Source organism: Diorhabda carinulata, chromosome 7 (assembly GCF_026250575.1).
Source record: "Diorhabda carinulata isolate Delta chromosome 7, icDioCari1.1, whole genome shotgun sequence".
Lineage (NCBI taxonomy): Eukaryota > Metazoa > Arthropoda > Insecta > Coleoptera > Chrysomelidae > Diorhabda > Diorhabda carinulata.
Window position 1 is genome coordinate 14,611,012 of NC_079466.1, and position 13,404 is coordinate 14,624,415.

The window sequence follows — 13,404 nt, forward strand, 5'->3', positions numbered from 1 at the left end:
CTAGACAACTCTGAAGAGAATTAACCGTGGTAGTATCGGTGAACAGTCAAGTCGACGAACTTTTTTCTATGCTCTAGGCTGTCTAAGTTTTGGTCAACTCTGAATCTTCTATATTTCGAATTGTTGTCTTCTGGATTGAGTCGAGTATCCTCAGGGTTTTCTTGGGAACCGAGCTCCAAATATGCGAGCAGTATTCTAAAGAATTCGGGCCTTCTACATGACTAGAAGCTATTGGGGGACTAGAAGTTTATGTGAAGCTGTCTTTGTTGTGTGATAATTATCAAAAATTATTTAAAAAACTCGAATTAAACGCAAAAACCATTAACTAATGAGAGCATTAAGTGACAGCAACAAAGACTATGTACTAAATGGCGGTAACTCTGTATTTAGTCGCGAAAGTTTGAATCGAATCGATTTCACACATTTTTATACACGATCAGTCTTGGAGTAACCGTTTTTCAGACGATAGGTATACATAAGTCATTTGAGGCCAAAAGTTTCATGTAGTGCATCTCTTTTGAATCCATCTTTGTAGTATATCCATCTGAAGGTAAGTCAATCTTATTTTGGTCCCATAATATTATTCCTTTCTCCTGAAGACGTTTACTTTGAATGTTCTGTCGAGTTTACACGTTTATACGTTAGTTAGATGTCAAGGAGCATCCTAAGGATTTTATCAAATTCTGTAAAACTATTACACTCAAAAGAGTATCTAGAGCAGCGGTGTATTGATAATAACAATATTGTGGCTCTATACTTTAAAAAAAATCCGTTTATCAATTATCTTCCAGACTGGTAGCAACGAATATTTACTGCTGAAACTTGCGACTTAAAACATCACCAAATCATCAATTAAAAAGTTTGCGAAAGTCGACATTAGGATTATAACGTCATATTTTTTCTTTCAAACATTGATTACAGCTTTTGAGCACAAAAGGGATTGAAAAGATAACTAATAGGGTGACAATTAAGGCAATTAGGTAATGAGACTCTATAATTTCTCATTGCTACTCTTTTGAAGATTGGAAATTGAGTAGCAGGATAATTAGAGCAAGCAAACATCGTTTATCAGAAATTCAAAGCGTATCATTGCGAAATCGGAAACGTTGAGAGAAAGAAACGGTTAAATTTGGAGTAAAGATAATCAGATGCTATAAGATGCTAGATATTTTCTTCTGTTTTCGAGATAATTGAAACAATTTGTTCTGGTTCTATTCTGTAGTCATTTGAAGAGGAGTCAAAATATAATTGAAACTATTTTATCAAGTATTTCTATCATCAAATCAATCAATATGTTGATATTTTCAATTCTGTTCTTTCATAACATTTAAAAAAATTATCATTCTTGAAAGTGTCAAAAATTTCTTACAGGGCATATTCAAACACAAAATAATGGAGAAAATAATTCATGGAAGTTTTGATTGGATAAAGAAATCAGAAACTGACAACCGTTTGAATTTTTTCGAATTGAGCTATTCTCTAATTCTAAATTACTTGATATTTTTATTTAATGAATTGTTCTCATTTTTAGTCATATAGTAATAATAAGATTATTATGAGATTAGTTGAAATTATTGCATGTAGACCAATGTAAGGATTTTCCATCTAGAATAGAAAAATTCTTACATTCTCAATAAAAATTCTCAATATCTGAATTATTATTTTCATATTTTGTATTGCTGGACGAAAGTTCTTTCAAACAACATCAAGTTTATAGAAATCGGCTAAGTAGAAAAGGACTTATAAGCATTTTGAAATAAAAAGTTTCCCTCTCTTCCCTACCTCTTAGTTTGAAGAGATAGAACGAGATATCTTGCTGGAAACGTGGCAATGAAATACCAAAGTGGACTAACTTCAATATATTTTCCGAGCTTTCGAATACTGATGTATGGGACTGAAATTATGGTCAAATATAATATAAGAAATATGAATAAAAATAATAAAATTTCTCACTTAAAATAATAAATTATTATTTTTTACAAGAATACGATTCAAAACCACCAAAAACCTTGATTCATTATTATAAGTAGGAGAATTTATGATTTTTATACATATTTCTTTTATTGTATTTGACCATAATTTCAGTCCCAGAGGATGAATACATAAGTATTCGAAAGCTCGGAAAATATATCAAAGTCCACTTTGGTGTTTCATTGCCACGTTCCCAATAAGATATTGCTCATAATATAGCTGGCAAAGACTTCTTTACAATTCATATATATATATATATATATATATATATATATATATATATATATATATATATATATATATTTATTTATTATTAAGAAAAATAATTTTAAAACAAAAGAGATCTAGAATCAAGAAGATTTAAAAACATAAATATATTTATATACATATAATAAAAATCGATATATTGCAGTTTGAAGCAAATTTTGGAAAATGAGAATTCTTTATGTAACTGGAAATCCAAGCTTTCAGTAGGTGTACTTTCCATCATCAGGGAAAGTTCAATTTGAGGATGAACTTTAGTTCCCAACCCGAAATAGAGATGGAACGGTTAATATACACATGTATCTTAAATTATAATATTGAATAATTGACATCACATGGTATTTTGTGAAAATATGTGCTTACTTAATGACTAAATCAATTTCAGTTACATATTTTCAATATTTTCAGGTATTCAAGAATTAATTACAACATACACAGTCAATGTGAAACCCAACTCCTCAATCTTTTGCTATGACTCACTTCTTTAGAAAAACACATAGAAATTCATCCTCAAATTGAACTTTCCTCTGATGATGAGAAAAACACTTTGAATTTTTAGTTTAATAAAGAGTTCTCTTTTTCCAAAATTTTCTCAAGGCTCCAATATATTGGTTTTTGCTCTAACTATTCAGCAAAGACTATCCGTCTTGGTACATATACATATACATGAGGTGAATAGGTAAATTTTGTTTTTACATTTTAACTTTTCAAATACACCTTCTAGTGTTTGACCTAAAATTTTGGAAATAATTTCCATTTCTCGGAGCCATTTATGTTATATTTTTTTTCCCTGAAGATATAATATGATCCATTTCTGTAAAACACCCGACGTTCATTTTTAGTTACCTACCGGGTATAAACTCACCTAAAAACATATTCCCTTGAATATTATATTATACGAGGGTAATTACTTGAATTTTGAGAGAAATAGAAACAAATATTTATAACTGGATATGGTTTTATTATTTTTCTATTGAGTTCAATATATTCAATATTTAATATATTACCTCCAAAACATGTGATCTGAACGCATTAACAGCTTCTTCAGGAGTAGAATTGATCGCAAATTATTTTTGATATGCGGGAATAAGAAAAAAAATTTTGGGTATCAAACAGAAACTATACTTTGGATGACCCGTCGTGATGGACAATGATTCGTCTTCTGCGATTGGTATACCTTATTTTTTTGAGCACTTTTGGCAAACAAATGCTGCTATATTGGACCATATCCAGTTATTTCAAAAAAACAAGCTACCATTTGTCTTGAAAGACCCATACAGTAGATTGTTGTTTGGCTTCGGGTTCATATGCATAGATCCATTATTCGACGCCTGCCACGATCTTTTGAAGTACTGCGATTGAATTTTTTCAATATTTTTTTTTCAACAATCTACACATCACGATTTAATTCAATTTTTTGACCAACATGAATGTTTCAAGTATCTGCAAACAACTCAAACATCATTCGTACGTTAACCACTAAAAATTTGATTATTGCAATATAAGATTTGACATATTCATATCAGTGTTGCCCTATTCAACCCTCGTAGTAGCCCAATTTAATCTAATAACAAATTCAACCTAGAATAAAAACACTATACTCAGTGGATTTGGAAAGAAAAAATTATATATTCAATTTACCGTTTATTTTAGAGACCTAACCAGATTCTGTTGATATTTATAATATATCCTTTCTTTGTTTCAGCTCCTGAAACGCAAACACAATCAATCTGTAGTATATTAAGTGACATGTATTCCTTAGGAATGGTAATATGTGCCATTTTCAATAACGGTCGGCCGCTTATACAAGCCAACAACTCCACCTCAGCATATCTCAAACAAATGGAACTTGTGAGTTTGTTATTGATATTTATTAGACAAGTTTTGTGATGTGTTATGTAGAACATTTACCCTTAACCGGATGTGGCACCTGGCAGATTACCGCTCGCGAAGATTTGTAGATTATTTGTAAACCAACACGACTAATTAAGTAATTAACGAAATTTATATAGGGGATGGAAATTAAAATCAGTGTCTACCAGATGCCACCTTTTTGTTAGTATGAGTTTTTTACATTATAAATAATGACTGGCTCTTCAAGAAGAGTGTATTATGTTGATTGAAACTTTGAAGATACTATGATACAATGATTTGATAAGTGAAGATGATACCAGTGATATTAATGAACTCCTAGAAGATGAGTATTTGCAATCCGAACATGAAAATACCTCCGAAGTTACAGAAAATGAGAAAGAAGACACTGCTAGTGGGAAAGAGCATCGAACAGGAAAATGCGAAATGTCAGGAAGACACCATGAGCAAAGTTGGAGAGAAATCTGCTAAATACTTAGATGGTGCTGAACTGAAGTTCGTTCATCATCTTGCACTTCTTCTTTTGGCTATTTACAAGGCTATTCTTGTTTTGTTTACCACGTTACTTAACGGATCAACAGATAACACACCAAACTGTCTTCTCCCTAGTGCTCTCTTACAATCTACTTTTCCTTCTGTGGCCCAAATATTCCAGTTTCCGTTTTTTCACTGTAAAGACGACTTCCTTCTCTCTACCTCCTAGTCTTTGTATAACTACCATGCTGGTGATATAAACCGTCCAAAGTAGCCTCAGTTATGTTCTAAGCTTGTACACCATAGAATAAAACGGAAAATATGTAACACCTGACTAGTCTCTATTTTAGTTGTAGTTTCCACTCTATCTATATTAATCGGGTTAAAACGTTCGTCGCCGTCTTCCGATTCCCAGTTTCCATCTTTCTCGATCTTCCCAAGGATCTTCTTTCAATCCTCTTTCTCAAATATCCTTCTCGTTCCCTTCCCTCCAACTTAATCTTGGTCTTCCTCTCTTTCTTCTTCCTCGTGGTGTCCAATTTAAAATTTGTTTGGGTATGCGGTCTTCAGGCATTCTTTGGACATGTCCTTACCATCTTAACTGATTCACCCTAATGTCTTCTGTAATCGTATGCTGCACTTTCATGATTTCCTTGATTCTCTCGTTTCTCATTTTTTCACGTCTTGAGATTCCTGCCGCGCGTCTCCAATAATCCATTTCTGTGGCTTCAAGCATTTTTACTGTTTTTTCATTTAGAGGCCAAATTTCGCTACTATATGTTGTTACACTTTTTATTATGCTATTGAATATTCGATGTTTGTTTACTTGGATATTTGTTTGTCCCACAATACACTATTTAGCTGTATTATTGCTTGTCTTCCTTGGTTATTTCTTTCTGCGATTGCTTCATCTAATCTTCCATCATTTGTGATTATTATGCCTAGGTATTTGTATTTTGTACTTATTTTTTGTTGTGTTCCTTTAAGTATTAAATTTTGTTGTTCTCCTCCAATACTCATATACTCCGTTTTACTCAAATCTACTTCCAGACCTCATTTCCTGTATTCCTCTACTAGCTTTCTTGTCATAATTTTGTAGCTGCTCTTAATTGTTATTTGCTATAATCATATCTAATGTTGATTGCTTCTTAGTCGATATTGATACCTTCTTATAGTTCTGCCAGTACTTTTCTAAATATTTCTTCAGAGTAAATGTTAAATAGAAGAGAACGCAACCTACGCAATGCTGCGATGAATTCCGACTCCCAAAACACTTGACTTAAGGAAGCTTTCCATTTTGAATTTGTTATTTTCTAAGAAAATTTTGCAGAAGTATTGCATCAGATCACTCAAATAAGCCGGAGGTATAACTTTTATTTATTTTATGCTAAAGCTCATATACAATCTGCTTTGTGCAGTAAGCGATCAATGAAGATGATTTGAACAACCGTATTTTTACTAATGGTAATAGATCCAATAAATCAGATCGTCGTTTCTCTTTAATCTTCTGCGTACTGGTGATGGTTTGTTCAACTGATTGACTTCTTCATTTAGATGATCGGATAGTTTTCGATAATAGTTTGTACTTAGAGAGTGTATTTTCTCGTCTACTGTGCTTATTTATGAGTTATTGTGTAGTGTTGTGAAGCAACTTTGACAAGCTGTTGATTGTTGAAAATATTTGACATAAATCACCGAGAACAGTCTCCAATTTGTTTTTGATTTGCGTTGGTGTTAATAAAAAAATTTTATAATAGCACGAAGCCCCAATTTTCGAGTCGAAAATTTAACATTTTCTCCCTATGAGAAGTCTATTACAGTACAAGAGCTGAATGATGAAACTTCGGCTCGGGCATCAAGCAAGGCCAAGAACCACATGGACCGCACTACGTAACTTAGTCATATACTGATGGAGATTTTTTTTCTAAATGCTACTTGAGATCGGTATATAATTAATAGAGCTGTGAATGATCAAAAAATTTTTGATTTCTTATTAGTGTTTTGCCATCATACGTGGAGAAAATTTATTATTATTAAAAATTTATAAAACTTGCATGGTACGCAATTTTTAGGTTAGAATATTGTAGATACTCAATCTAACTAGAAATTTATTATAATTACCCGTATTATACGAGGGTTGCCACTTCTCAAACTACTCTCCATTAAGATTAATACACTTTTCCAAGCGTTTTAACCAATTATTGAAGCATTTTTTTCATTCAGATTGAGGTACCAGAACATGTGATTTTAACGCATCACCGCTTCTTCAGGTATAAAATTTACATCTCAAGAAGAAATCATTGGGTGTCAAACAAGGACTGACCCATCAATTCGATGTTTGGACTGATTAAAAACGTTTGCATTGTCGATGTGGAGAATTATTTGTTTCTGCGATTAGTTTTTCTGATATTTTCTAATACTTCTGGCAAAAAAATGCTTGTGTACCATTAAAAATCGACAGTTTTACATGGAACGGTAGCGATATGTCCAATTATTTTGAAAAAACTGGTCCCTATTTGTTTCGAAGTGCTTCTCGTGCGAACTTTTTTTGGTTTTGGTTCATCTTGAAAGACCCATACAGTCGATTTTTATAGACGTTTTTTGAAGCACGGTGTTTGAATTTTTTCAGTATTTCTTTGTACCAATCGACAGGAGCTTTTTTAGAGCTATTTTCAAATTATGCCGTATCAAACACGAACCAACAAACAACATGCAACATTGAATGTATGCAGTGGAAGTAACGTCCAAGTATGCCTCAATTTCACGGTGGTTCTTAATGGTTCTTGATCCTAAAAACTTAAAGCGAGTCGATCGGAAGACTGCTGTGTAAAATGTATGCGATGACAACACGTTCTGAATACGTTCACCATTGAAAATGTCAAAATTTATGATGGCAATGACTCAAAACTTAATTAGCAGCTCTCGTAAAAGTTTTAACGGAGAATTTATATTTTAATACTACCACAAAATCTATCACTCAACATCTCTGGATGCATTCTTCCTTATCAAAACTTGAATTTTCAATAAAAACTTGGTAAGAGTCTTAATGTTTAGTTTAAACTTTCTAGGACTACAGACTTGGAATATTTTTGTTGAACTCAATCTACTTATTCGAAAAGTTCGAAATTCAGTTTACATAATTAAAAACGGCCTCTAGAGGTTTATATTGAGAAAAACATTTCTTAATTAGATACGATATAAAGTACCCACTTCTCTAGAAGTTCACAACTAAAATAGCTTAAATTTATCATAGGATATGGAGAAACTTTACAAGTAAATAAACTTTGTTCACAGAATAGGAGCTTCTCTTGGTATTGCAGTGATATAAATAAGAATAGAAAGTTTTATTATGTGCTCACATTAATACAGGATGTCGTCCAAGTTTTACAAGTTATTTGACTCAATTTATGTCGTCAAAAATAAGAAAAGAAAGACTTTGAAGTTGCCATACAATATGAAGTATGGTAATGTAAGCCTTAAACCAAATTAACATTGAATTTAATGGAAATATAGATGAAAAAAAAACTTTAATTTGACGAACACAAATTGATGTTGAAAGGACATCACACCACTGGTCGTATTTAGTGTCACATTTTCCCTCTTTCCCTCGTTCTGTGGGAGATTTTGGTAGGACTCTCTCCCATCTCAGGTGGCTCTACACCCTTTTCGTCAAGTATATTTCTTCGTTGTCTAGTGTGTATGTGTTTTCGCTGCCTTCATTAAAACCTTGATTAAAATTCTTTCTGTAAGAGAATCTCCAATCTTAATAGTTCTTCGTCTTTTCTGAAGTATAACTCTCAGTATATGTAGTTCTTAGAGACCAAAGATTATTTAGAATTTTCTTTTCATTTATATTTATTAATAAATTGTGGAGATCATATTTTTGGTATTTTCAAATTATGAAAAATACTTTTAATATATACTTTTCGGTAGATTTATTGTGAAAAACCATTGTTCTCCTCAGTTAACTTTTGCTTTCATAAAATTCAAAGTTCCGTCGCGTTATCAGATCTTCGCGCGACGGTTTATTATAAATACATCGTTCATAGTGTTAATTGAATTAATGGGGTTTTCAAGTAGAAATGTAGACTCATTGTACCAGCAGTTTATGAAAGGAAGAATAATAAACACATAAATTGTTGCCGTACAGACATCCTTGAATGGAATGATGATGTTGAGGTATTTAGGTTTGGAGTTTATCTTAACGAATAACTCGTCCAATATAAAAAGAGAATAAAAATATTAGAAAGTAAAATTATGTTTTTCATTGATATTTTTAAGAGCAAATATAAATAGAAATATATGCTTGAAAAGAGGATTGAATGATTCGAAAGATATATCAAAGAAAGAACATTTAATTCAATAAACATAAATTACGTATGTATGTAGATTTTTTAATACGGATTTGGGTGATTCCGTTCTAACTGTGATTTTTTGTATTCAAAATTTCAAGATTTTAAAATTTAACTATTCTAACTTTTTTATGCATATTATTCATCTATTTTACTGTAAAAATAAAACTCTAAGAGGAATTTACTACAACTTCAAAGTATCACGAGCAAGACACAAATGTCGGATTTTGAGTTCCACGGTACTGACTCATTTATCCACGGTACTGACATGGTAACTTAAGATATTAAACAACAAGTGCATCAATTTTCCTCAGTTTGATCATAAACATTAGAATTTATAAGGTAATTAGTTTAAATCATTTGTTACGACAAAAAAAATTAATAATTTATCGGTAAATTCTAGGAATGGACATGACACGGTACTGACATTCAAGTGATGTAGTATAAGTTTTCTTTAAGTGGCAAGTTATATTGTATAAAAATAATGTTTAAATATCTTAAGAATTATTCAATTAACACAAAATTTTTATTAATTGATTATTAATTAATGACTAGTACAAAAAAACAATACAGGACATTGAATATCACAGTTATAATGGAATCACCCATTTACTCGTATCTGACATGATTTCGCATTGGGAGTACTTAGCTATATCGCTTTCCCTTCAATCTTTATCTTCCTATGAATTTCCACCCTTCCTTTTTTTTAATGAGGAGCTCATTCAGCACCCCAGCAAGCATATGTTTGTTGCTGTCCAGATGTTATCTGATAATAGCATAGCCTTTACTGTATTTCTAGGCGTTATCCTTTCCATAAGTGCAGCTTTGCAGTGATGACATTCACATTATAGACACTTCAGGAAATGTTCATGTTTGTACTGGTGAAGAAGGTATTCCCTAAAGCAACGATGTCCACAGAACATTCATGTAATCTCGTTTAATATTTTTTTTCTGTTTTTGTTTTTTTTAGTCCTGTTGAGCTCAGTAGAGTCGACTATATTTGCTGGTAAAGGGTTATTATTACTTCCGTTAGAGATGACATGTTAAGTATTTCTGCGATGGTAGATACTGCGTCCTCAAATACTGTGCAGAACTCACTCTTAAAGCACTCAGCCAGCATACTGGTTTCTAGGTGTGTCGAATCAGATGACAATACCACATGTGTTCAAATATATGACGACAATTCTCCTTTGCTTTGAACCTCTGACATTAATCATGAACCTAGACTGTAAATTCCACTCACTGGCTTTACTTGTTGCTGCTTTAATCCATCATTTTCTATCGGTATCAACTGTTGAGTTGTCATGCTATATTTGCAGCTTTATCTTCTCCATGTATGTCCTGCAAGATTTAGTATAATTACCCGTAGATCTTCTCTAGAAGATGGTCCTCTTGCCATCGCTGATATGTCCTAGATTATCTTCCACTTCTAAGTCTATCATAAACCGGCTTTGATGCATTCATTTCCTGTAAGATTTATCGCAATGTTTTGGCGAAGACATACGCCTACCACGCTAATATCTCAATAATTTTCATCATCTTATTTTCATTCCTAGGCTATTTCTTACCTTCTATCTAGTTCTTTGGATTCTCCAGTCGGTTTTTTAAGGTCTTGACTCGGTGAATCCCTCAGTGATTCTCGGGATTTAGGATTCTTATTTTTGGAATAGATCTAGATTTTCGCTCAGGTGGTGTTTTGACTACGGACTTCATCTACGGAAGTGGACGAAGATATTATAATGAATCCTTTCCTTAAAAACATGCGATTCTTTGTCCACCGTACTCGTTTCGTCATAGACAATTTGGCTCGTAGATTCTTTAGACCTCTTATATTGGGCATGAACCTAGACATTATATTTTCAGTCACTGGCTCTATTTGATGCTTGAACTTAAATTTGCTCTTTATCACTCTCTGTTGTATCACTGGTAGAGTTGTGATTCTAAATTTCCCAGCTTTATCTTCTCCATCTATGCGTCCACCACCTCTTTTACGTGTGGTTTATCTCTTCTGGAAACTTTGGAAATATAATCACGGTTATGTTGTTTAAAAACGCTACAAGGTTCGTTTCTTCTGGTAGTATCAGTTTGAGTCCATTGTATTTGACATTCCAGAAAAGAGAGCCTAGTACCGATCCTTAAGGTGTTTCTCTAGTGACTTGGTATTCCATAGATACGTTCCCAGTAACGTACTTGAGGATTCTGTTCATTCCATAAGGTGGAGAGACTCTATAACGCAGTCTCTTGTTGAAGGCCGTCTTTCATCTGATTATTGAGATTGCTTCCTTTTCTATATCTAGAAAGAGATTATTAGTATCGAACGTGGAGTAGCTTCTCCGGAAATCTTACTGTAACTTCAATCTGCCCTCTATCACTCTCGAGTGTTGTATTAGGGGTTGAGTTGTGATTCTAAATTTCCCAGCTTTATCTTCTCCATCTGTGTGTCCACCACCTCTTTTACGTTCTGCTAGATGTAGAACATTTGCCCACATATCTTCTCTAGATCCATAGTTAACGTTAAGTTTATTTCCTCAAGGTGCTTCAGTAGGATCATCACGATTATGATGTTTGGGGATGCTACGAAGCTCGCTCCTTTTGGCAATATCAGCACTGATGCTTAAAGTACGTTTGTAGTGACTTGTTAATTCCAAAGAGTCCATATAAGATGTGTGGTTTATCTCCTCTGGAAAATTTGGTAATATAATCACGTTTATGTTGTTTGAGAACGCTACAAGGTTCGTTTCTTCTGGTAGTATCAGTTTGAGCCCATTGTAGTTGACGTTCCAGAGAAGAGAACCTAGCACTGATCCTTAAGGTGTTTCTCTAGTGACTTGGTATTCCATAGATACGTTCCCAGTATCGTACTTGAGGATTCTGTTTATTCAGTAGCTACTTAAAAAATTTAGTATTTATTCTGGCACGTTCATAAGGCGGAGAAGCTCTATAACGTAGTCTCTTGTTGAAGGCCTTTATCCATCTAATTACTGAGTTTGCTTCCTTTTCTACATCGAGGAAGAGATTAATAGTATCGAACGTGGAGCAGCTTCACCGGAAATCTTTCTGTTTAATAAAATTAGAGTTCCAAAAATCCATAGTTCTTTGATTATTATCTACATAATGTTCTTCATTACAAGAAAAAAAAAGTTTCAATATCTTTAAGTTTTGAGAGAAAATCTAAACCAATATATTCTAATTTCTTAAATATATGGCTAGAATACATTAACTTGATATTTTTCTCTTTATTCGCATCTCTAACAGTTTTACATCATTTATCATCAGTACTAGGTGACTTCACAATCCTCAAGTTTCAGTTTCCAAATTTCGTCTTGTACATTATAAAGGTTGAAGGTTCCAGTGCTAAGTGACTTTTGAATAGGATCGTTATATGGTTTTCATTTTTGATTAGGGTGAATGTTTTAATATAATAATCATTGTAAATTATTTTTATTATCCATTATATTTCTTTTTTCGAACAATACTAATTCGTTTGATATTAGTAAAGTTAGGTAACTTGATGATAGTACTTAATTAAGTTACATCGTAACTTTAGTCGTGTACTCAAATCAAATATAAACAATCTGTAGCACTAATTTACATAATATCCTTGCACCCTATTCAGATTATATTCAGTAGCACTTCGAGCAACTTCTATAATAAGAATTCTATTAACTTTGAATATGTTTACATTTGGCCATATACCAACAAATGTGAACAAGAAATTTTAATATTAAAGCTGATGTGATACAATACATTTAAGTTATACATAGAAGGGATGAAGCGAATTTCGTTTATCGTAAATTCTTCGGAATTGAGTTACTATTTATAATAACTTAAACCTTTTGCAAACTGTTTGACCTCTCTCAAAGCATATAGATCTTGAATGGCATGAATATTGTGTCTAAAAATACATTGATTGAAGTTGAGTTGTTCTAATGTGGTTCTAATTATTTCCTCTAACTTCGTGAAAAGGGGAAACCTTCAAAAGACATCTCGTCTGCTGGAATTTTCACCAATTACACTGAACCACCAGGAGGTATTACTTCATCATATTGTTTGGATTATCTTGTTCTATCCACTAGATCTATCCACACCAGATATGGTTTTCCACACTCATTTGCTTTTATGAGCAATATTTTTGGGTGTCAGTAAGCTCCTAAGTGGTTGATTGAAGGTGAGGGGCCTCTAATCAGTAGATAAACCATATCTTTCAGTCCATGGTATATTTTTATCTGAACACAATCAATAACACACCATCTATTACGTTTATTTTTATGATTGAACATTGTTGCGTATCTAATGATACGTGATTGTGAACCGAATCGAATTACACGTACTTGATTTATTGTGGCTAGTTTAACAACCTTCACGCATCATCTTATTTCCATCCCTGGGCTATTTCTTATCTTCTATCCAGTTCTTTGGATTCTCGACTCGTTTTGTTTTAAGGTCTTGACTGGGAGAGTCCCTCAGTTAA

At 32.7% G+C, this 13,404-nt stretch overlaps 1 protein-coding gene across 2 annotated transcripts in view; it reads left to right on the forward strand.

The window, feature by feature from the left end:
• LOC130896454 (SCY1-like protein 2) overlaps positions 1–13,404 on the forward strand; it is a 133,589-nt gene that overhangs the window by 37,119 nt on the left and 83,066 nt on the right. For both annotated transcript variants that reach the window (XM_057804591.1, XM_057804592.1), the window contains exon 5: positions 3,941–4,086. In XM_057804591.1, coding sequence (XP_057660574.1) covers positions 3,941–4,086 — 146 coding nt within the window. The remainder of the gene's footprint in view (positions 1–3,940; positions 4,087–13,404) is intronic.